Source organism: Poromitra crassiceps (genome assembly GCF_964638095.1).
Source record: "Poromitra crassiceps genome assembly, contig: HAP1_SCAFFOLD_123, whole genome shotgun sequence".
Classification (NCBI taxonomy): Eukaryota; Metazoa; Chordata; class Actinopteri; order Beryciformes; family Melamphaidae; genus Poromitra; species Poromitra crassiceps.
The window spans coordinates 346,761-372,206 of record NW_028152235.1 but is presented as its reverse complement, the minus strand read 5'-3'; the positions used below and the strand labels follow the sequence as shown (position 1 = coordinate 372,206).

Genomic DNA, 25,446 nt, shown 5'->3' with positions numbered 1-25,446 from the left:
CGCAGACAATCACAATCATCTCCTGGCAACCAATCCCTCACAGCTCCGAATATGTGGTGTCCTGTAACCCAATCACACACCTGGAGGAGAGGGACTTCCAGGTACACACGCATACACGCACGCACGCGCGCATGCACACACACACACACACACACACACACACACACACACACACACGTAATCGCACGTGGACACACACATTCTAATCACTTTCTCTACCCTTTCCATATAGATGCCTCTTCCTGGCACGTCCACCAGTGCCACATTGATTGGACTGACATCTGGAGCGTCCTATAATGTGATAGTAGAGGCCATGAGGGGCGGGGCTAAAGAGAAGGTTCTGGAGGAAGTTATCACCGCTGGCAATGCTGGTAAAGAAGTAGTCCACACTGACAAAGACCAAGCGCACGCTGAGATGATTTCTCTTCTATTTCACCGTGTTAGACATGGAAGCAAAGCACGCTGAACAGTGCTTCATTCTCATTTTGATTAGATTAGTTCTATCTGTGGCTGTAATGTCCTCCATTTTGTTTATTATACAGGCCAATTCGTAAAGCTTGAGTTTGATATGCATTTATCTATAGTAAATGCTTTAGCTACAGCAAAGTTAGTTGCTTGTCTAATGTTACTATAAATAATAATAATAATAATACATGGCATTTACAGTATATTGCGCCAATTATAATGCTGATTGCGTAGTGTTACATTTATAGCCATTGCATTGATAGTTGTATAGAGCTGAACAGTCACGTGACATTCTTTGCCCTGGAAGTGAATTCCCCCATTCATTTTCTCCATTAGCCATTCAGAAAAATCCTTATAGAACGAGTTTGGGGGTGGGGGGGGAGAGACGACAATTTTATTTTTTCCGCCTTTGCCATTTTTGGTTTTTGCTCCAACTGAAATGTTTTATGGTCACTCAAGATACAGTAAGTCACGGGTTGGCTTGGTTCCAGCCTTAAAACTCATCATATAAGGATTTTCTTTTTCAAATATCTATGGAGAAAATGAATGGGGGAACTTACTTCCGGGGCTGGAAACATCACGGACAGTCACGTGACTGTTGAGCTCTATTGAATTTACTGTGATTATTTGGGGCAAATAAAACTAATTCCCGACTATGTTCTCTCTCCCTCGGTGGCAGGAAGAACAAGTCAGGCCACGGTAAAGCACATGGAATGGATACATTTGTAAACAGAGTTTTTTTCTTCCTTCCACCCTCTTACGGCCCGGCCACATCTACGCGTCATTTGACGCGGGCTGACGCTACTGCCCATCCACTTTGTATTGGAACATGCTGCTCGACGCCTCGCAAAGCATGCTGGGAGACCAAGCGACGCGTAGCAGGTTTGTGAAGCCATAGATATATATAAAGGCTAGATGGCTTAAGGCGGAGTCAGCAGCGTCGTTGAACGGCCGTCATCTTGCTACAGTGCCTTTCTGGTACGTTCTATGGTAGCTGGTGACCTGCACAGACAAAAATACTCATAACTCGCTGAAATCTTGACGGATTTACAAACGGTTTGGTTTATTACAAGCATATTCCGTTCCCGAGATAGACCAAAAAAAAAAAACCCCCACTAAAAACACTATTTTTTTGATGAGCTCCAAATTACACCAAAATTAAACCGAAGCATCTATGCCATGAGAGGGATTCAGGCACAAAGTTTCATGCAGTTTCATCCATTTCCCTAGGAGTTATGATCATATGATGTTGCCATACTAACCCAACAACAGATGCTCATAACTCCTAGTAGCTCCCTGTAGCAAGATGGCCGCCATGCGACGACGTCGCTCTCCATTGGCCGGCAGCGCGGGTAAGCTATCTAGCCTTTATATATATCTATGTGTGAAGCGACAGTGGGCAACAGAGGGGGCGGGGTGGAATTTGACAAAGTACAAAGCTAGCCAATTGAGCTCGTCCTAGGACCTATCCTACCCTTCCTGTCCTCTTCCACTTCCTCTCTAACACCAATTTTCAAAGAAGCAAAGTAAATCTAGCAGCAGCTAGCTTGGGAGCTAGCTGCTGCTTCCGGATTTCCACGCCCACCAAGCGTCAAGCGTCCATAGAGCCAAGCGTCAGCCCGGGTCAAATGACGCGTAGATGTGGCTGCACCGTTAGTCCCAGGTGACCTCCCCATGTCTGGCAACCGCGACGTGTGCTACGACACGTTCACACACACCTACCACGAGGTGGGCTCCGAGTGGGAGCGCATGTCTGACACGGGCTTCAAGCTGTGGTGCCGCTGCCTGGGCCTGGGCAGCGGCCATTTTAGGTGTGATTCATCCAGTGAGTGGCAGCTTTACTAACCCCATCCCAGCATGCTTTGCAGACACACCATAGAAGTCCAATGATTCTATGTGATTTACTTGAGGAATTTATATAAAGTGGAGGAATGAATATGTCTCAGATTTTGTATAATTTCATTGATTGGGCTGAAAGTGAGGAATGGAAGCACGTGCATTAGCATGGTGGACCCCCCGATCTGGCAATAGTATATGGACAAAGCATCTGAACATCTACATCCTGGTGCTGATAGGTCTTATATGGATCAGGAGAACCAAAATTGTATCTAATTAAAAAGCTTTTTTGATTGATACTTATTGCATTTTATAAATTCCTTCACTATAGTGCAAAACTGCATAGAACATGGACTGTAATATTCTATGCTGAGCAACACAGTAATATAATCTGAGCATGGGCAGCCTTGGCAGGCAATAATTAAATTGTTAATTTACAGTAAATTGCTCTCTATTTTTGTATCGGATATACTATAATGTGCAATGATATAGTTCTATACATTATTTTATATATATTATTCATAATATCGGTATGGTGATTTCCATACCCTGTATATCATATAGGCTACTGTATGGAAACTCAATATATTCTGCCTGTGGTCTGCCCATGTTAGCCTCTCTGCCATGTTTGTAAGCAGCAGTGAAAACATTGCAGTAAGAGGGGATAGCTGCTAGCTAAGCTAAGCTAACTGGCCAGCCTCGGTCTGTTTTTTGTATTGTCCATATCGATAACCTGACGATACCAAAAACTGAGACGAGCAATTGAATATGAAAGTCATATATTCAAGGTAATCGCATGGACTGGGTATGTGTGCGTGTACGTGCGCGATGGGTTCTATTCCACTGGGAACTAATGTACTCTCTCCTCCACATCAGGAGTGATTTTGCGAATGTAGGTTCATTGTGGAGGATGTGATGTTAAAATATGTGGATAGAAATGTGTGTTGCAGAATGGGAATGTTCATTACAGTACCTTGTGTCACATTCTGTGTGTGACTATGATGTGAGTCTTTCTCCTCAGTGGGAACGGGAAACGTTTGAAACAGAATTTAGGTTTGGGGGACGCTCTCATTAAATAATATCTTCTCCCCTTACATCATTATCTACTCCTCTTTCACCCTTCTCTCCCCACACTCCCTTGATCCTCTCTCTCTCTCTCTCTGTCTCTTTTTCTTCTTCGTCCCTCCTTCAGAGTGGTGCCATGACAATGGCAACAACTACCGTATCGGCGAGAAATGGGATCGCCACGCGGAGAACGGTCACATGATGAGCTGCACCTGCCTGGGTAATGGCAAGGGAGAATTCAAATGCGAGCCACGTAAGTCAAGACTGGTACACGTACGCGCACACACACACACACACACACACACACACAAGTCAAGTCTATTTTAAGCCCTACTTCACAACAAGCATGTCTCGGAGGGCTTTACAGAGAATATGACTAGCTAGGTCTAGCTAAGCACTATTAATAAACAATCTTATGTTAGAGAGAGAAGGGAGAGAACAGGACAAATAGGGTATACTGGGGCTGGGCGATACAATTGAAATCAATATCACGATAATCATAAGGATCTTTCTCGATATCAATATACTGTATATCACAATATGGTTCATGTAAGCACGTTAAATAATCAACTTATTATCATATATTATTATTGCCTAGCAATTATCACACACACACACACACATTTCAATTCATTTTCAATGACAGCTGTCCATTGTTGTCAGGCAGCGCTGATGACGCGCCCGTCTCCGGCAGATTTCCATCCGTTTTGATGGACACAAAGTTCAGAAACAAATAGATACACACGCTGGTGGTTCACACTCATCCTGTATCACAAGTGTTACTGTTAACGTGTCTTTCGTTCGTTATGGTTCCTTAATGATCTCAAATTGGTTTGTGTACTCCAGCATTATTCATCTTGATGCAATATTGTGTCTTTGATGCATGTCCTCCAGATGAGTCCACGTGTTACGACGACGGCAAAATGTACCAGGTGGGAAATCAGTGGCAGAAGGAATACCTGGGAGCCACCTGTACCTGCACCTGCTATGGAGGACAACAGGTGTGTGTGTGTGTGTGTGTGTGTGTGTGCGCGCGCGCGTGTGCGTGCGCGAGTGTGTGTGTGTGTGTGTCAGATTGGACCAGTGTCTTACGTATCTTCCGAGGACATAGTAGAGAATGTGCTGACATTAGGAGTTAGGCAACAGGTTATCTGGTAAGTCAGAGCTTCCATAGACCTCTCTGAGACACTCTGACAACGCGACCTCTGGCATAGTTATGGCACAAGGGATACAGTGAGGTGACATTCATCATGAAACCGTACATTCCCTGAGCTGACCCCAGGTCAGCTCTTAATACATAATGTTGAATTTTCTTTCTCTCTGTGTGTGTGTGTGTGTGTGTGTGTGTCAGAGGTGTAGTGCTATCTAGAGAAGTGGGGGAACGCACCTATATGGGGAACACCTGCACACGCACAGGTCCCAACAAAGCGCCCCCCCCCCCCCCCGCACGCACACACGCTAACGTTCACGCAGCCTATTCATTAATTAATCGTTCGGGGGGCAATCGCTTATATCAACGAATTAAATGAGCAAACTCACGGATTCCTCAAGTGCTGCAAACCACTGTCACTGACACACGACTAACTTGTGTCCTCTATAAACACTGCAGAAGCCCGTGACATTTGCAGCTCTGAAACTAAAATATGTATATGGGCACAGCAGAGCAGACTCAGTTATCAACACAAACAGCTAAACAATCTCTCAACCAGCGATCACACAAGTTGCACAACTGGCATCTGGCGATGCAAATTGCAATGGGGTGATTAACGCTAACTTTTGATTCAACCGCGTTGAAAAGAAACACGCTTTTAACATTGTTTCTTCATGCTTGTAAACGTACCTTTTTAGCAGCTGGTCCGAAAAATTAAAGGATGTTTGGCTGCCTTTTTCATCTTTACTTGTTATAGTGAGGTACTGGTGGAAAAAAAAATATTTTGATGCTGAAAAAGCCAGTATGTTTCAGTATAGCTTTTATTAAACTGAGGTTTCCCCCGCGCTGTAGCTAGTTAAGGTGGAATGTTTCCTTTTCCTTCAAGCCACGAGTTGATGCTGTGTGAATAATTCAGCCCACCTTAAATATAGTTAAGGTGGAATGTTTCCTTCTCTCTTCAAGCCGCGAGTTGATGCTGTGTGAATAATTCAGCCCACCTTAAATATAGTTAAGGTGGAATGTTTCCTTCTCTCTTCAAGCTGCGAGTTGATGCTGTGTGAATAATTCAGGCCACCTTAAATATAGTTAAGGTGGAATGTTTCCTTCTCTCTTCAAGCCGTGAGTTGATGCTGTGTGAATCATTCAGCCCACCTTAAATATAGTTAAGGTGGAATGTTTCCTTCTCTCTTCAAGCTGCGAGTTGATGCTGTGTGAATAATTCAGGCCACCTTAAATATAGGACGAATGACAACGTTGTCAAGTTTCACTCGTTTTATTGGCTCGACATGCACACACACTGACACACACAAAACACCCCTTGGAGAAGTATGGGAACGCCGTTCCCACGCGTTACATTGGGACTACACCACTGTCCTCCTCGCTGTAGGCTCCTAAGCTCCTTCTTCTAAAGTGCTTTGGGCTACACTGTTGTATGAACTGTGCTATACATTTGATTTTAAGCCTTCTATAGGGATTGGTTAATCAGCAGACATTGTATATGTGTGCTTAGAGAGACTTGAAAAGACAAGGGTTCAAATCCCCATGTTGACAACACTCCCTTACTGAAGTGCCCTTGAGCAACACACTGAATCCCAGCCAGCTCCAGACTCTGACTCTCTGAGCTCTCTGTGGAGGGAGGGGAGAGTAATATTTTTATATTATATATAAAAATTATTATAGAGCTTATTTAACTACCAATATCAATGAAGTATCACATTATATTGGTTTTATGCTTAAAACAACAAGCCATTCAGTGGCCACCTGTGTTATAGTACATTATAATATTCCCACAATATAGGGACTTGTATTTTGTCCATGGTACTTAATAATGAGCTTATGGTAGCCTTATAGTATGGTATTTCTTATGTATATTTGCTTTACTCCATTATGCTCGATGATATTTTGAAGCTTTCAAGTTTCCTGTGATGTTAGCATAGTATTCTATTCATTTTGATTATATGAGTATAGTTCTTTATTCATAAGAGTAGCTTTGCTTTCCCTTGGAGTTGAGTGGACTTCAACCCTTCCAGATGTTTATTTATTTATTTTGTAGCTGTAGTTTAGACCCCGGCTTGTCTTTAAGCTCTCCTAAATAGCCCCAAGAAACTTGATCTTCTCAGGTCCTGATCCAACCAGTTCTAGGGACAAACATCTCCGCGCTGCAGCAGCTCTGGCCTGGACTGTTTGTCTGACAGTATTTGTTGGTGATGTTGGAGATGGTCATGCTTCTCAAACTGTTTCTCACAGATGACGAGTCCCTCTACATCCAGCAAGCGGTCATATTCATTGAAGATGCCATACAGGTAAAGGCATGACCAGACGCACACATGCAGTGTTGGGCAAGTTACTTTCAAAATGTAAGATACTACATATTACTAGTTACTTTCATTTGAAAGTAATATGTTATACTTTACAATATTACTGTCTGTGTAGACTTATTTATTACTCTACTTTTGCATTACTTTCACCAAAATAACAGCAGTAGCAGAATGACATCCCCGCCTCGGAAACATGCTGAAAAATAATTTCAACCATCTTGAAGTCAGTGTAAACTGTACAAAATTCTAAATGTTATTGTTTTCCTTTGTTATTGTCATCTAAGTGGTTATTTGCATAAAAACCACACAATTTGATGAGGAAATTATTATATCTTTATTTAAATATGTGCTTTGATATATATATATAAAAAAAAAAGTAACTCAATTTGTAACTTGTGTTACTTGACAAAGTAACTGGTATAAATTACTGCAATCCTATTGGTAATAAGTTATATTACTGAGTTACTGCTAAAAGTAATATATTACATGTAATATGTTACTTTTGTAATGAGTTACCCCCAACACTGCACACATGACATAATATAATGTTTTGACTGGGGTTAGGCACGTCAATGGGTCAAATATATACGGTGCCGATCATAACAATCATAATCATAATATCTAAACAGACTTGTACTCTGTGCTGTTTTTTGTTGAACTTGTACAGTATCGGTCGATCAACCACCGGGTCGATGCCAGATCGCTGCGTCTGTATCGGTGGTACTACTCAAAGATATTCCAGTGGTAAGTTGCAGTCATTCTACTCATTTCTCTCTGTTAGCCTCTAGCTTCTCTGTGCCGTGGTTCACAATTTCTAACAACTGCTCAGGCGGCCAGGGGGCAGGGGTGGTGTTGTTTATTAAATTGTACTGGGTTTAAAAGTGAAATAAGTCTGATTTTTCCTGCCCCATATCACAAAATGACCATAATATATGTTTTACTACACCAGCTGCTGAGTACAGTAAACTCCCCACCCATTGGAATTCCAAGACTGCAACACGTTCACGCCCCTTCCCTGGGGGTTGTCGAAATGCATTCTGGGAAATGTAGGATATCACTAACTGAAGTAGTTATGAGCAGTGTTGGGCAAGTTACTTTCAAAATGTAATATACTACATATTACTAGTTACTTTCATTTGAAAGTAATAAGTTACTTTACAATATTACTTTCTGTGTAGAGTAACTCATTACCTATTACACTACTTTTGCATTACTTTCACCAAAATAACAGCAGCAGCAGAATGACATCGCCGCCCCGGAACCATCCTGAAAAATAATTTCAACCACCTTGAAATCAATGTAAACAGTCCAAAATTCTAAATGTTATTATTTTCCTTTCTTATTGTCATCTATAGTGGTTATTTGCATAAAAACACACAGTTTGATTAGGAAATGATTGTGTCTTTTTTAAATATGTGCTTTGATTTAATCAAATGTAACTCAATTTGTAACTTGAGTTACTTGACAAAGTAACTGGTATAATATTACTGAAATCCTATAAGTAATAAGTTATATTACTGAGTTACTGCTAAAAGTAATATATTACATGTAATATGTTACTTTTGTAATGAGTTACACCCAACACTGGTTATGAGGCAGGTTGAGGGTAAGTGGTCACAGTTACTGCTAGAATGCACATGAACATCAAAGTATAATACAGTAGATATAACATTACAGACTGTTAATGCAGTATAACAGTGTACGAAGATTTGTCTTTTAAATCCCCTGTAATCTTTACCATAATCCTTTTTGAAGTCACTTATGCTTGAGTTCTATCTGAATAACGCTGTGTGTGTGTGTGTGTGTGTGTGTGTGTGTGTGTGTGTGTGTGTGTGTGTGTGCGTGCGTGCGCGTGCGTGCGTGCGTGCGTGCGTGCACATTGAAAGTACCGCAGCTGTGTCTTTAGTATATACTGTAAATCACAAATGATTTATGATAGTTATTTGCTGATTGTAGGATATTTAATCATGTCCTTAATGGAACACATCCTGCAGTTGAGAACGAATCTCGCATTCCTCATGCCTCAATTTACAATACTACTCCCAATTACTAACATAATTGACCATTCATGAAGTTGTGAAGTCTTAAAAAGAAGGAGAAGGTTAAACTAACTTTGAAGAATGATATCAACCCCATTAAAACTTTTTCATTTGCATTAAAGACCGTATTTACACATAACCAGCAGTTAATGTGTGCAAGTCAAATCTAAACCTGCTCTTTGACTAGTTTCCGCATCAAGTTGAGTGTCACTCAGAAAGAATACGGTATGTTCCGATGTCCATCCCATCGCTGTCTCCCCGCCCACTGTCCCCAGGGGCCTGGGTCTGACCATAGCGGTGGTATTGGCGCTGGCGTTCGTGGAGCGGCCGTCGTCCATGTCGTTGTCCTCGGACCTGCGGCTGGTGGCGCCGCGCTGGCAGCCTCCCTGTGGCCTCACGGAGAGCATCGAGATAGTCTGCCTCCTCATCTTCTCCCTCGACCTCGCTGTCAAGGTTAGTCTGCCTCCTCATCTTCTCCCTCGACCTCGCTGCCAAGGTGGGCCTCCAGATCCAATTCCCTTTCACCTGCCAGACCTTTGCTTCAGTCAGTCTAAATTTGCTCTTGTGGAGAGCAAGGATCGATTGGCAGAACTTTATAGAGAGGCAAAGTGACCGCCTACTTCCTGCTTCAGCACTGTACCAGAGATTTTCATCCGCCATTTATTTCCCCATAGACATTTTGAAAAAATGCTTATAAAAATAGTTTTACTTCGTCAAGCCAAATGGTTCAGCTATATTTAGAGTTGGGAGAGACCATAGAACGTTTCACTCTGACCAAAACTTAAAAAAACTACATCGAAAGAATATTTTCTTTAAATCGGCAATTCTTTTACGTTTTGGTCCGAGTGAAATGTTATGTGGTCTCTCCTGTTTCTAAATAGATCTGAACCGTTTGGTTTGAACAAGTAAAACATTTTTTATAAGCATTTTACGAAATGTCTATGGGAAAATAAATGGCGGAGGAAAATCCCTGGTACAGTGCTGAAGCAGGAAGTAGGCGGTCACTTTGCCTCTCTATGTGAACGCTATTTTTTTTTAAACACACATTCAGGACAAGTGTTCCGTCTGAGCTGATAGTTTGGTGACTTACATTTAATAATGTATCACTTTGACCAACACTTTCAGTCAACGCTCAATAGCAGTTTTCTAAATGTTGGTATCAAATGATATTATGCCACGGTCACATGATTTCAGAAGACATATAAAACCAGCATGACATCTTCTTGTTGCTTCAACTTGGAAGCGTTCCACCTGTTTAGCTGGGTGTCTGGTTAACTGGTTTAACTGGTTACGTTAGCGATCGTACGGTCAACTGTTGTTAAAAAAATTACTTTTGAATGAACCATGAACAAACTATAGTAGATATTGCCCCCTCCTCTTAAGTAGAGTTGATTGTAGATTTGAATATACTTAGATTTGTATTACCTCGAAGTTCAAACTGATAACTTTGATGGATTGCCTGCCATGTTTCCTGCCTGTCTTGATGGAAGTGAAAGTTTCCGGAGCCTACAAACACTTTCTGTGTATTCCTATTTACAGTACTAAAACAGTGGTATTTACAGTGCTAAAACAGTGGTATTTACAGTACTAAAACAGTGGTATTTACAGTACTAAAACAGTGCAAGCAGGACATTGCTGGGCTTAATGCATTATCAGTTGCTGTTCACCTCTGCCTAAGAAATAGTGGCCCCTTCCTCGCCAACTCTGAGCAAAGTACACTGATACTTCATCCATGCCCGACCACTGGCCACCATTATCAAACTGTACTGGGCAGCACTCAAGGGTGAAGGTATAGCTTCCTCCTCAGACCAACCTATCAGATGAATTAAGACTATGCAACTTGGCACAGGTCATTATTGTGTAGTCCTAATTGTTTCTCTATTTTGAACTAGAACCTCACCGCATCTGTGTTTGTCCTCAGAGCTATCTGATTGGCTGGGAGGAGTTCAGGAAGAACAAGTGGCTGATCGGCTACACTGTCGTCATCTCGGCCTCCGTCATGGACTGGTTGTTATCCGTCAGCATGGTGTGTGACGAGGTGAGGCTGTGTGTGATGCGGGACACCGTGAACATAAAGCATGAGAGAGGATGAAATACATCAAATAAGTTAAGAGCAATTATAAAATATGGAGTCCATTCCTAAAGTTGATCCTAAAATGTATGAAACTGTGACCTCTCAATTGTACCGATCAGAAAGTGAGAGTGCGGAGACTCATCCGGCCATTCTTCCTCCTGCAAAACTCCTCCCTGATGAAGAAGACGCTGAAGTGCATCAAGAGGACACTGCCTGAGATCGCCAGGTATCTGACACGCACACACACGCACGCACGCACACACACACACACACACACACACACACACGCACACACACGCACGCACACACGCACACACACACACGCACGCACACACGCACACACACACGCACGCACGCACGCACACACACACACACACACACACGCACACACACGCACACGCACGCACACACACACACACACACACACACATGCTTTTACTGTCTCATATCACAAAATAACCTGCTGCTGCTCAGATGTCTGGCTTCCAAAACTCATTTTCTAGAGTCTGTACTTTTGAAAAGATTAAAAAAAAAAAGTTCATATTAATTCAAATGGAGTTGATAATACTAGGTTGATAACATTTTCAGTGCAGTTTTTTAATGCAAAATCTGGAGCATTTCCTCCTTCAGTTCACGGCACCAAGACGCCTGAAAATGCGTCTCTGTGTAATGTGTTAGGAGTGACAACATACAACGACACCAACGCCTAAAGCTGGGCTCAGACTACAGGATTCTGACAATCTTAGCCGATTTTGAAATCTGGCTGTGACACGCACTACAGGAGAATCTTCCCAGATTATCTTCCCTAGAATCTCAAACATGCACACACTACAAGATTTGTAAATGTGGCGCACCACGCACTACAGGATATTATTAAGATTATCGGCAGGATAATCACCTTGATGCCCGGCCATACGAACCTGTTTCGTTTTTGGGGTTCCAGCAGTGACCAAAGCGCTCCGCCCCCACCTCACCTCTCTCTCTCGTTTCCTCATTTTCATGCCCGTCTCGCCAAACAAATGAATCTCACGGTAGTTAGCATGCGTGTAAACAACGCGACTCTATTGTCTGTACAAGTGAGAACACAAACACATGGCCTACCAACATATATTTCCCTGCTGCATGTCATGAGATCGGCAAAAGTTTGGATAGACTGGATTGCTTCCCGCAGCAGCAATGCCTTTTCCCCCCACACTGCCTGGCTGATAGACAGGTAGATTACAGCCTCTGACTGGCAGGGGCTCAAAACTACGATATAACAACTTTTTATTCATTGGTCATTCATTGTGATATAAATGAGTGACATTTTCCCCCAAATACTCGTGGTTCTGTGCTGTTGGTATTTGGTAGCCTATAATGCCTGCAGTGCAGCGCATCAAATGAGCCGCGTCAATTAACGACGGGAGTCTCGCGCAGCAGCAGAATGATGTATTCGCGCAGATTTTCAGTCCTAAATATCAAACATGTTTGATATGATCGGGACGGCCCCGATGAGGCTTTGAGCAGATCGGGAGGCTTAAGATTGGATCTGCAAACAGCTCACACTACAAGATAATCGGTGCCGAACGTCGGGCCCGACCAAGCTTGGCAAGCTGCCAGGCCAGATTTCTCCTCCGATTCTCGGGAGGGGTGAATCGGGCATAAATCGGCCCGAAAATCCTGTAGTGTGAGCCAGCCTTAAGGCAGGCTTTACTGGTATCAGGAAACAGCTGACAGCCAGCATTTCCCCATACCTGGAAAGCCTTGCATAACAATGAAGTCTGGACAGATGCTCATACAGTATGTGTTCTTAATTTGTGTGAACACCAACGAAGAAGAGCAACACAGCACAGACTAGTCCATTATGCGCACAGACTAGTCCATTATGCGCACAGACTAGTCCATTATGCCTACATGTAGCTAAAGTTACAGGTTTGTTTTGAATCCCTCCCCTCCACTGGCAAAATCTCTAACCTGGCAGAATGACAGGTCACTAAAACTCTGTCCAATGATCGAGTTACTTCTGAGTCATGTGACTTTTGTTTTGCAGACCTGATTGGCTTATAATTTGACAGAACAGTGTGTGAACCTAAAGGAACTAAATACAAAAAATGCAGACCGCCGAACTTCTTACTACAGTCGGTTTAAATCACATTTTACCACTCGTCAAGTGAAAAACCAAGCATCTACTTGAGTTGAGAGCATTCTCACTTCCCCATAGCCTGACCCAACGAGACACATAATGATATACTATGGCTTCAATGCATAGCCTGACCCAACAAGACACATAATGATGTACTCTGGCTTCACTGCATAGCCTGACCCAACAAGACACATAATGATGTACTCTGGCTTCACTGCATAGCCTGACCCAACAAGACACATAATGATGTACTCTGGCTTCACTGCATAGCCTGACCCAACAAGACACATAATGATGTACTCTGGCTTCACTGCATAGCCTGACCCAACAAGACACATAATGATGTACTCTGGCTTCACTGCATAGCCTGACCCAACAAGACACATAATGATGTACTCTGGCTTCACTGCATAGCCTGACCCAACAAGACACATAATGATGTACTCTGGCTTCACTGCATAGCCTGACCCAACAAGACACATAATGATGTACTCTGGCTTCACTGCATAGCCTGACCCAACAAGACACATAATGATGTACTCTGGCTTCACTGCATAGCCTGACCTGTTGTTCGTTCTACCCTGAATCAACCTCAACCTTTTCTGTGTGTGCATGCGTGTACGTGTTTGTGCGTGCGTGTGTGTGTGTGTGTTTGTGCGTGCATGCGTGTGTGTTTGTGCGTGTGTGTTTGTGCGTGCGTGTGTGTTTGTGCGTGCTTGTGTGTGTGTGTGTGTGTGTGTGTGTGTGTGTGTGCGTGCATGCGTGTGTGTTAGGGGTGCACCGATCGATCGACACGCAATCTGTATCGGCCGATTTGGACCTCAAATATGTGATCTGCTGTTTCCGATATTCCTTTAATGTTGCCGATCGCATAGCCGATCATGCTGCACGTGAGAAACATGAGGCAGCCCATTTTCATGTCTTCAATGTCTATCGTTTAACTTTCATATTGTGCTCTAACGTTTATATCATTGTGTTGCAAAGCACACGCTTTGCTTTCATCAGTGTACTCACCTCCATGCACACACTGCACCAGACTGTCAACACACCCCTTGCGTCTTTGAATCACACAAATCAGCTGGTGATTAGAGCAGCCTCAGCAGAGAGAAGTTACCTCCAGTCCTCCCGCCTACCGAGGCATTTGCATGCTGTTAAGTCCGTGTGTATTGAAGTCCCAGATTGACACGGTGGTAGTCGGGGTAGTGCACGCGCACACACAGACAATTTCCACGCAAGCATTGATGTTCCCGCGGGCACTTTGAAGGAAGCGAAAGTGTGCGGCTGAGTATGTGGATGTGCGCTCCGTTCAGACGGACTTTCTTCCTTTCTTTGAACATCAGTTGAACATGTTCTAATCCCCTTCTTCCATGTGTGCGTATATGACCAACCAGTAAGTCATTATTATGTTAATATTCCTGTATTGCATTCCCTTTTGGTTTTAGATCGATCTACCTGCAATCATTGCAATAACGTTTGTTGCGTGCATTTGCCGTTTGATTGTCTGTTGCGCTAATTAATGCCACTACTCAGATGGAGTTTAGCTGGTGTGTAGCTTGTGATTCTGTTGTTTCTCCCGTCATGTAACCCTGTCACCATTATGTAGATCGCACTCATAGTGCTGCTAATTATAACACTGTAACTCGGCCTCGATGGGCGGGTCGTTTTGATGTTCGTTCGATGCGGATCCCAATGTATGACGGTTATTGTGCATAACCCCGGTTCTATGAGTGGGAGCTCTTTGGCTTTAGTCATGGTTCAAGACTGGTGTTTAAGAGTAACTGACTTACAGTTTACCTAATTATCATTTATATATTATTAGTTGTTAATTATCACTATAATTGGCCTATATAACAGCAAGCTTGGTTACTGACCTGTTTGTATATTTTATTGCCTCCTTTTTCCAGACCACACACAATCCTACTATTCCTGTCATAATGCTGTAAAGAGCCTATACTGCTGTACTGTACTGAAGAGAACTGACAACTAAACGGTTGAACTCCCATCTGTCTCCTGCCTCGTGTTTTTACGGACACCCCAGGGCGTATATATATATCGGTGATCGGTAATCGGTAATCGGTGATCGGTCGATGATCGGTTGGGCAGATATTTCTCATAGGTGATCGGCAATCGGTGATCGGTGGCAAAAAACGTGATCGGTGCACCCCTAGTGTGTGTGCATGCGTGTGTGTGTGTATCTGCAGCGTGATCTTGCTGCTGGCGGTGCACCTCTGCCTCTTCACCATGATCGGCATGCTGCTGTTTGTTAAGACGGAGGTGAGCTCACCTGACCTGACCACGCCCACACCACCACGCTAGTCAAATGTATAGTATATGATGTATGATCTATGTAACTTAGGTTGTGTGTCGATATATCATGTAGCATTGTGACTGTGATGACGCTTATGTGAAGCCCTTTGAGAAATGCTTGTGATAAGGGGGCCATAAAATAATTCCTTTTCAACGTCTCAAATGATTATCTCCATCTCCGTCCGTCTTCTTCTCGTCCTCTCTGTGGCCTCCAGGATCCGAAGAAGAACGGGGAGTGGGAGCTGTACTTCAAAGACCTGCCTCGCTCCCTCACCTCTCTGCTGGTGCTGCTCACCACGGCCAACAACCCAGACGGTACCGCTGCTCCAGCGCTCAGATGATCCAAACACCTAGCGCTTAAATTGGAACTGTTTGATATTCTGTGCTGCTTCAGAACTGAACCACGGTCTTAAAGCCGTCTGTTTTGTCCTGTTACAGTGATGATCCCTGCCTACTCCTTAAACAGGGCCTACTCCATCTTCTTCATCACCTTCAGTGTGATTGGTAAGCATTGATCATTATTGTGTACATCGTCACCGTCATCATCACAAGGAAGACGACCGCATTGGTCGATTTTCAATCAGAATCAGAATCTGCTTTATTGGCCAAGTATGTAGACATACAAGGAATTTGACTCCGGGATTCACCTTATGTTCAGACCTTACAGTGGGCCAAATTCTTCCGGGTCCTGTTAACACTTCCGGCGGTCACGGCGCAAAATAAGAGAGTTGTTTTTGGAGCGGACAGTGCAGGGGGTAAAATAAAGAACGTAGCCTACTACTTTGAGCTCGGTACACAGCAAGCAAGCGAGTATCCACTGTTAGCCAGGTCAGATAACGTTATCGTCGACAATGACGAGCACTTTCTTGTAAAACATACCTGGACTCCAACAAAGAAAGCTTCAGATAGTTTTCTCTCCTCCGAGCGCTCGAGCCACTTACGTCCATAAGACCCGCAGACGTTAACGTAATTCCCTGGAATGCGAGACTTAATGAGCCAGTTACATGGCGTTGCATTCTTAGACATTGCCGTTTGCTTTTATTTGGTATGTTACATACAATTGGCTAAATTATTAGTTAATTCAGAGTTACTGCTGATATTGGAGCAGCGCAGCCATTTTATTTTATTTTATTTTTAGCCGGAAGTTTTGACGCGGCCACACAACCGGGTCAAATGGGTGTGGCTACATAAGGTGAATACGTTGCTCTCAATGTACTTACAAGGGGAAAAGAAAATATATGCATACAAGCTAAAACCACAAACAAGGACAGCGATCAAAGGTACATAAAGCAAGTTAACTGCTATTTACATTATATACAGTAAGTGTGATGTAGAGTGACCGTTATAAACATGTGTATAGGAGAAAATAATAATAATACTAATTGTATATCTATGTACAGACAAAGTATATGTAAACCACACTAGATTGTAAACAAGGCTATAAGTCAGATATTGCACAGTTCAAGCTGGTTAAAACAATCAATGTTTACGAATGCAACCTCTAGTGGTGGGGTGAGTAAGTGCATGCGTGCAGTGCATACGCCAGAGTCGGGAGCTGTAACCAGGAAGTAGCGGCGACCGTAACAACAGTCTATTGAAATAGCTCGCTGACACATGAGGGTGAAGGGGTGGGATGGGTGGAGCGGTAACTTCCTTGTCTTTCAACTTCCTTGTCACAAGAGACCCTCCTGAAGTCTGTTTTGAACCTTAACCAGGTTGTTTTCGTTGCTTAAAAAAGTAACCGTTAACCGACGTGACATGCTTCAAATTAACCATGTCCCACGTGAGGCGTATGACCTGCACGCACCGTTTCTCTCATCGGTCGTTTTGGGAGTCATTGTAAACCGACTCATTCTGTTGTTTCAGTATGAGGACATGTTGAATACAATAGGGTTTACAGTGTTGTGTATAAAAGGGAATTTCTTCTGCTTCTTCTTCTCCAGGAACGTATTTCTTGATGAACTTACTGACGGCCATCATCTACAACCAGTTCAGGGGATATTTACTGGTGAGTCCCACATCTTCCATCCAGAGGAGATCATGCTGTTGAAGGAACATCACATCTTCAATCCCAGCTTTTTGTGATGCTTTAATTATCCAGGGAGAGTTGAGGCTACTGCTTCTTCTTCTTCTTCTTCTTCTTCTTCTTCTTCTTCTTCTTCTTCTTCTTCTTCTTCTTCTTCTTCTTCTTCTTCTTCTTCCTCCCCCCCCCCCTCCCCCCCCCCCTGTAGGCTCCTAAGTGGAGCATAGGGCCGCAGCCACACAAAGCCAACAGGCTCCTATTGCATTTTCTGTAGCAAGTGGGTTCTTCTGGGGTGGGGTTGCTAGCCCCACGCTAGTTTACACAGTTACACACATTCCCACGAATGTCGCGACCTTACACCTCCTCCATGAATTAAAGGGACAGTTCACCCCCAAATCAAAAATACATATCTCTCCTCTTAACTGTAGTGCTATTTATCCATCGAGATCAATTGGGGTGAGTTTTGGAAATATCGGACTAAAGAAAATATTTCCTAGATGAAAGTGCTCACAAAAAGGTCTGTGGCTTATCTTGAGTAACCGGGGAATGATTTCTGGAGAGGCATTATTGTTATGTTTTTCAAAAGTAATTTTTGGGGGCGCTTTGAGCACCACAAGCCGAGTGCCACCCAGTTCCATTGTATTGGAGAGAAGGCAGATATCTCCAAAACTCGCCAACTCACACCAAAACCATCTATTCTAGATGGATAAATAGCACTACAGGTAAGATCTATTCTAGATGGATAAATAGCACTACAGGTAATATACAGGTAAGAGGGACAATATGTCTTTTTGATTTTGGACATAAAACAGCTGATCTAACCCGTCTGTCCCTGCGTGTTGATGCAGATGTCAGTCCAGACGTCCATCATCAGGAGGCGGCTGGGAATCAGAGCTGCTTTCCAGGTCCTCAGCTGCCAGGGGACAGGCCGTGCTGCTATGTAAGACACACGCACGCAGATTTGACTAATTAGAAGGCTATTTTATCACATTTTCACAAGTTCTTACATTAGCGGTATGTGGCATTGTCAGTTGCAACCAGGAGATTTTGGAAAGAGACTTTCTCACACTGGTCCAGAAACTGGAGAGTATGAATTTTAAACAGTTACTTCTGCTTAGTGCAGCTCTAATGAATGCTGTAGCGAAAGTAATTAACATAATGTCATTACAGTCTGATGGAATAAACAGTAACATAGAAATGGAGTTCAGTCAGGAGCACTCGTATAGTCACAAGATAAAACCATATATAGCAACAAATGGTAACACAATTTGGTGGCAAGCTGCTCCCTGTTACGCAGCTGACATGCTGAAGGTCAGAATATGAACCAAACACGAGTGGTGTAGGTGATTGTTACTACCAGCTGATATGAACCAAACGTGTGTGTGTGTGTGTGTGTGTGTGTGTGTGTCTGAGTCTGATCAGAGAGCGTGTGCGTGTGGATGCGGTGCTGGAGGTGATGTCCAGGGTCCACATGAAGAGCTACTACAGAGCGGCCATCATCAAGGTTACAGCTATATCACACTGTCCAGCAGGGGGAGTGGGCAGGGCTGCATACACACTGCGACTTATACCACTTTCCAGTGTTGGGGGTAACTCATTACAAAAGTAACATATTACATGTAATATATTACTTTTAGCAGTAACTCAGTAACTTATTACTTATAGGATTTCGGTAATATTATACCAGTTACTTTGTCAAGTAACTCAAGTTACAAATTGAGTTACATTTTATTAAATTAAAGCACATATTTAAAAAAGAAACAATCATTTCCTAATCAAACTATGTGTTTTTATGCAAATAACCACTATAGATGACAATAACAAAGGAAAAGAATAACATTTAGAATTTTGGACTGTTTACACTGACTTCAAGGTGGTTGAAATTATTTTTCGGGGTGTTCAGGGGCGGCGATGTCATTCTGCTGCTGCTGTTGTTTTGATGAAAGTAATGCAAAAGTAGTGTAATAAGTAACGAGTTACTCTACACAGAAAGTAATATTGTAAAGTAACTTATTACTTTCAAATGCAAGTAACTAGTAATATGTAGTATATTACATTTTGAAAGTAACTTGCCCAACACTGCTACTTTCACACCAATGACCAGGGGTGCTTTTACCCACATTCAACCCTTCTTTTGTCAGTTCACACCAAGTCAGTCAACACGGGGTTAATCCAATCAATTCAATCCAATTACGGTAAGTCAGGCTGGAAACGGACAGCCCGCCATATTGTTTCGCTGTCACAACGCGTCCTAAATGCAGCGCTTCACTGTGCGGTGAAAGGTGTGTGTGTGTGTCTCAAGGCTCTTGCAACGGTTTGCAGCTAACGCTAACCTTGCTGCTAGCCTTTTGTCCCGCCCCGGTTCTTAGCAACCTGGGCGGTGGCGTTCACACTGAAATCAACCCTTGTCCTTTCAAACACAAAATCAACCTGGGAATAAGCCTTGTTGGACCTCGGTCTGAAAGGGGTATTTCACTGAATGAGGTGCAGGTCTGAGAGAGAAGAACACCCCTGCAGGTACAGGTGTGAGAGAGACTAATTGAATTGACTTTTAAAGACCTTTTTAGACTACGTGGAATTCACGACCAAATATAAAACCCACATAAGGAAACTAATGGGGGGGGGGCCTGCTTGAAATGAAAGCTGTGAAACTAATTTATAAATGTTCAGGATAAGAAAAAGCATAGCAGGAAATGGATTGTTATGGGACATGACATCAAATTATGTTTCGTAAAGAAGATAAGATACATACAGTACAGTATTGTACAGCACAGGCCACACAAGGAAACCTGTACTTACATGGTAATACGTTTTTAAGGCATTCATATGTTTTTTTTTACTTTTCTTCTTAACACATTGAGTGCCACAGCGCTTCAGTAAAATTGTCTGGAGCCTGTGCCAGATTCACTTCCATTCAGTTGAAAACAGCTATAGAATTTTTTCTATTATGGCTATATTAACGGGGCTGGACTTTAATGAAACATTGAACACTCCTGCTTCTTCCAAAGAATAAATTTTGTTTCTAGACAGTTCCATTATGAAATGACAGCCTCTCAAAAAAGTGCACTTTCAAGGGTTTTCTGTCGTTTTTTTTTACTTTCCAAGATATAGTCCCTTTTATGAATACCTTTTGCACTCTAATTTCGAGCACATTCACTGACTCTGGCTGGTGTTTTCTGATGTGGTGGCGTGTGGTGTGGTTTCTGTGCAGCCTGTGTGCCACACACCCCTCTCTCCCCCCCCCCCCCCCCCCTCTCCACCTCTGAGCTGCGGGCTCCTCCCACACGCACAGAGTTTGCTTTCTCGACTCCGTTTTTGCCCCGGACAGATCCCAGCGCCCATCAAGGAAATGATGCGCGCTGGCAAACGCGACTGAACGAAAAGGCTTGGCCGTTCGGCTTCGGATGCTGCCTTTCTAGGAAATCGTGTGGAGATAGATAGAAGCATAAGAGCTCAGTTGTGAGCGCGGATGCAGCCGAGCCCACTCTCGCTGTAGACAGAGCAATATATACGGCTCTGGCAGAAAGCATGCATCGGTTTCCACTTTCATCACGGCTTTCTCCGCTGTCTCCTGTACAAAGTAAAGGATCTGAGGTGGGTGGAGCAGCTCCTGTGACGATGTTTAAGGTGGCGCCGTGTGATCCCTTGAAGGGATTCATGCTCACTGGCTAGGTACGACCTTAAACAGCAGAATTATGGAATAATATGAATTATGATTTTAGGACGTCCACAGACGTCCTTGGCACTCCTCGTTACTTTTTTTTAGGACGTCCACAGACGTCCTTGGCACTCAATGTGTTAAGACCTTCAATTTCAATAATAATTTAATTATTTTAAGATGTATTAAAATCTTTTAACGACCTGCTGCAGATATGACGTATCACCTAGGTTTGTTCATTTAATCAGTCAATTATGTTTTTCTTGTGCCTCCCCACACCTCCAGGTGGTGCAGCCGTACTCCACCGTGGGCTACATGGACCGAGACGACTTCAGGAAGCTGTTTGACGAGCTGGATAAAGATCGCATGAAAGAGGTACAATTTAACATTTCATTTCACTTTGCGATCTGTAATATACAGCAAGGGAATAGCTCGCACAGCTCCAGGTCTTAGGCAGCTCAATCGGTGCAGGTTGCAGGGAGATCACAGAAACAGAGGTAGGCAACAGCACTCGAATTAGAGTCAATCTTGAGGTTTTTTTATTTATTAAGGGCAAAACAGACGCGTTTCAGCCTTAAGCCATCATCAGCGTACATAAGTGTACATACATGTTCTGATGTACACTGATGATGGCTTAAGGCTGAAACGCGTCTGTTTTGCCCTCAATAAATAAAAAAACCCAAGATTTACTCTAATTCGAGATCTGTAATATATGCCACTGAATCTCTGTGTGTGTGTGTGTGTGTGTGTGTGTGTGTGTGTGTGTGTGTGTGTGTGCGTGCGCGTGTGTGTGTGTGCGTGCGCGTGTGTGTGTGCGCGTGTGTCCACAGCACCCTCCCTTGCCCCAGTACAACTCTCCAGTCCTGCAGAAGCTCCAGATGGTCTTCAGTCACTACTATTTCACTATAGTCGGCAACGCGGTGGCACTGGCCTACGTCATCTGCATAGGCGTAAGTTACACACACACACACACACACACACACACACACACACACACACACACAGACCAAGCTGACTAACATACCCTATAATGTTTCCTTTGCGTGTGTTTCAGACCGTCCTGGTGTTGAACGCTGACAAGTCCATTGCCGAGAGAAACGACTACAACATGGAGGTTAGCAGCTGTTGTGTTCTTTGTGTTTTTTTTGTCATGTGGACGTTTTGAAGTTGGTTCATGATGAACACTCAGCTCACATGCTCTGCTGCCTTGACTCAGGGTGCCGGTCTAAGCCCTTGTTACACGGCCCACCCTTGTATACACAGGACGCCGAACGTAAGTAGAGCTGAAGCGTGAAGCAGGCACAGGCTGAACTGACACCTAACCGTTCACACGAGAAGCCTTCTCTTTTCCTCTCACACAGTGCCTCCTCGGCGCGCCTTGAACCCCGCCCACAACAACTCCCATTGACTTCATGTCTGGCAGCTTCAAGCTGGACTGAATCCTGAACGATCGCTCCAGCGCGGCTTCGGCGTTGCTTCGCCGTGGCGTGCGGCCGGTGTGAACGCTCTCACCTGTTAACAAGGACGCCGGAATGAAACTGCGTGGCTTCAGCGTGTGGCTTTGGCGTTGCTTCGGCGTGGCGCGCGGCCGGTGTGAACGCTCTCACCTGTTAACAAGGACGCCGGAATGAAACTGCGTGGCTTCAGCGTGTGGCTTCGGCGTGGCTTCAGCGTGTGGCTTCGGCGTGGCTTCGGCGTTGCTTCGGCGTATAGTGTGAACGGCCACCAACTGATTAACGCCGCGCGTGCTTCTGTGCTGCAATCCAATCCTCTGTGCCGATTTCAGCTTAATCACAATAATCACAACTCTGTCACTGTGTGTGTGTGTGTGTGTGTGTGTGTGTTGTCAGATCTATATAGCTTAAATTCAAACAGTGATTAATTAGTGCGTCTGTAATCTCAACACCTTTACAGATTGGAGAGAAGAACCTGTTTTCGGAAAATATATTCTCCGTTTGTTTTTGCTCATTCTTAACACATTCACTGCCAACGACGTGTTAACACGTTTTCAATATCCAGCTGTTGACTGCCAACGACGTGTTTACACGTAAAAAAAAATTGATTTTTTTTTTTGACGGTGGATCGTTGATCTGGCCCTTTTGCATCTCCTATTATAGTGTTAGAGCCGCCGGGCGTGTGCAATCCATTCCGCCGACCCACTGAGTGGAGACGGTGCTCAGACTATTGAGAGCCAAGCAAGCCAAGACAGCAGCATGGAAGCCATTATCATGAAAATGGATGGGGCGAAAACGCTTTCGCTTTCGCCTGGGTCCTGGCTGTGGGGGATTGCAAACTTGCATGGTGGATTGCGGATGGAGCACACTTTGAGGCATGCAGCGTAAATATGACCAGAGTCGCAGGGGCTTCATCGGAGCTCTCGGCCAGGGCTCCGGGAGGCGGGCGAGTCCAGCCGGGCTTCCTCGGGGAGCGGCCAGGCACAGCCGCACAGCGGCAGCGGGGCAGTGAGACTGTGACAAGCTTGTGGTGCAGCAGGCCATTTTGCCTTGCAAAATAGCACCAAATTGGAAACAGCCATAAAAGGCTTTTAGAATGGGATTTTCAACCCATTCTTTTTTGTTTCTTTTTCGCTCTAATTTAGAGTAATTTAATTTCTATTCAGAAATTTATTTGAGAGGTCGAGAGTATGAGAAAGTGCATTTGCACAGGTAGGAAAGTGCTTGTGACATGGCGCTGCAGCCAAGAAGAACGCCCACGGAGGGAGGAGTTGAGCAGAGGGGAGTTTCCTGCTGTTATGGAGGAAATTACTGTTCAAAACTATTGTTTAGGTCTTACTGATGCCAAAAATGAATGGTTAAAGTGACTGTTCTATCGAATTTCACAAAAAGCCGTTTATCTCTGAATAATTTTTCTCACGCTGAAACCATGCTGTATTCAACTGCTAATGCTTACATAACTACTAACTCTACAAACTAACTCTTTTAGACAGAGAAAGCACACATTCTATTAGTTCTTTTGAGATGATTGGTGTTCACGAAGTATTAACAGAAAAGAATCCTCGGCTGTTGTAAAATGAGCCTAGAATCCTCAAAAACCCCCCTGGCAGAACCTACCGACAGCATTGAAAAAAGGCTGGCAGTCAATGTGTTAAGACAATCTGCTTCACAAATGAGTTGAAGTGAATGTGAATGAGCCCGGCCTAAACTGACCACTGTCCCCCATTGGCTGCCAGGTGATCAACTGTTGCTTCATCATCTACTACCTGTCGGAGATGTGTCTGAAGATCTTTGCCTTAGGCTGGAGAGGCTACCTGTCCTACAGGAACAACATCTTTGACGGCCTCCTCACCATCCTGCTCACGGTAACGTGGCTGCACCTGCTGAATACCTATGGAACTGTCGCGTTAACTTGACTCAGTTCTTAAAGGAATACACAGTTTTGGGGGGATTGGCCCAAAATCATCCATGTGTCTCTGTTAACTCTACCAAAAACTTTTCATATTCCTTTAATGCAAATAAATTCAATTTCAATTTCACTCATTGCATTTATTTCCCCCATTTAGGCCCTGCAGATCACCATATTGGCCACCTACAGACTTCCATTGTAGGTTTCTATTTTACTCCCTTCATAAATGTTTACATATTATGATTGCACACCTGACTTGACACTGTGTATGTGTGTGTGTGTGTGTGTGTGTGTGTGTGTGTGTGTGCGCGCGTGCGTGCGTGTGTGACTTGTACATTGAGCGTAGAGGTACTGTCGACACTTGTACATTGAGCGGAGAGGTACTTGTACATGGAGCGGAGAGGTACTGTCGACACTTGTACATTGAGCGGAGAGCTACTTGTACATGGAGCGGAGAGGTACTTGTACATGAGAGCGGAGAGGTACTTGTACATGGAGCGGAGAGGTATTTGTACATGGAGCGGAGAGGTACTGTCGACACTTGACATTGAGCGGAGAGGTACTTGTACATGGAGCGGAGAGGTACTTGTACATGAGAGCGGAGAGGTATTTGTACATGGAGCGGAGAGGTACTGTCGACACTTGACATTGAGCGGAGAGGTACTTGTACATGGAGCGGAGAGGTACTTGTACATGGAGCGGAGAGGTACTTGTACATGGAGCGGAGAGGTACTTGTACATGGAGCGGAGAGGTACTTGTACATGGAGCGGAGATGTACTTGTACATTGAGCGGAGAGGTACTTGTACATGGAGCAGAGATGTACTTGTACATGGAGCGGAGATGTACTTGTACATTGAGCGGTGAGGTACTTGTACATGGAGCGGAGAGGTACTTGTACATGGAGCGGAGATGTACTTGTACATGGAGCGGAGAGGTACTTGTACATGGAGCGGAGATGTACTTGTACATTGAGCGGAGAGGTACTTGTACATGGAGCAGAGATGTACTTGTACATGGAGCGGAG

At 43.9% G+C, this 25,446-nt stretch overlaps 1 protein-coding gene across 1 annotated transcript; it reads left to right on the top strand.

Annotated features, from left to right (window-relative positions):
• Positions 1-243: 243 nt before the first annotated feature.
• Positions 244-24,622, top strand: LOC310800850 (two pore channel protein 2-like; the record flags this gene model as incomplete). The annotated part of the gene is made up of 20 exons (XM_083664747.1): positions 244-371; positions 2,123-2,290; positions 3,494-3,619; positions 4,261-4,338; positions 6,764-6,819; positions 7,502-7,578; positions 9,149-9,326; positions 10,795-10,911; positions 11,067-11,173; positions 15,271-15,343; positions 15,592-15,691; positions 15,815-15,880; positions 17,320-17,384; positions 18,248-18,339; positions 18,822-18,903; positions 21,343-21,432; positions 21,888-22,007; positions 22,112-22,171; positions 24,248-24,376; positions 24,578-24,622. Exons 1-20 carry the CDS (start codon positions 314-316, stop codon positions 24,620-24,622), a joined length of 1,887 nt encoding a protein of 628 aa, XP_083520873.1. The 5' UTR covers positions 244-313.
• Between the last annotated feature and the right edge of the window lie 824 nt (positions 24,623-25,446).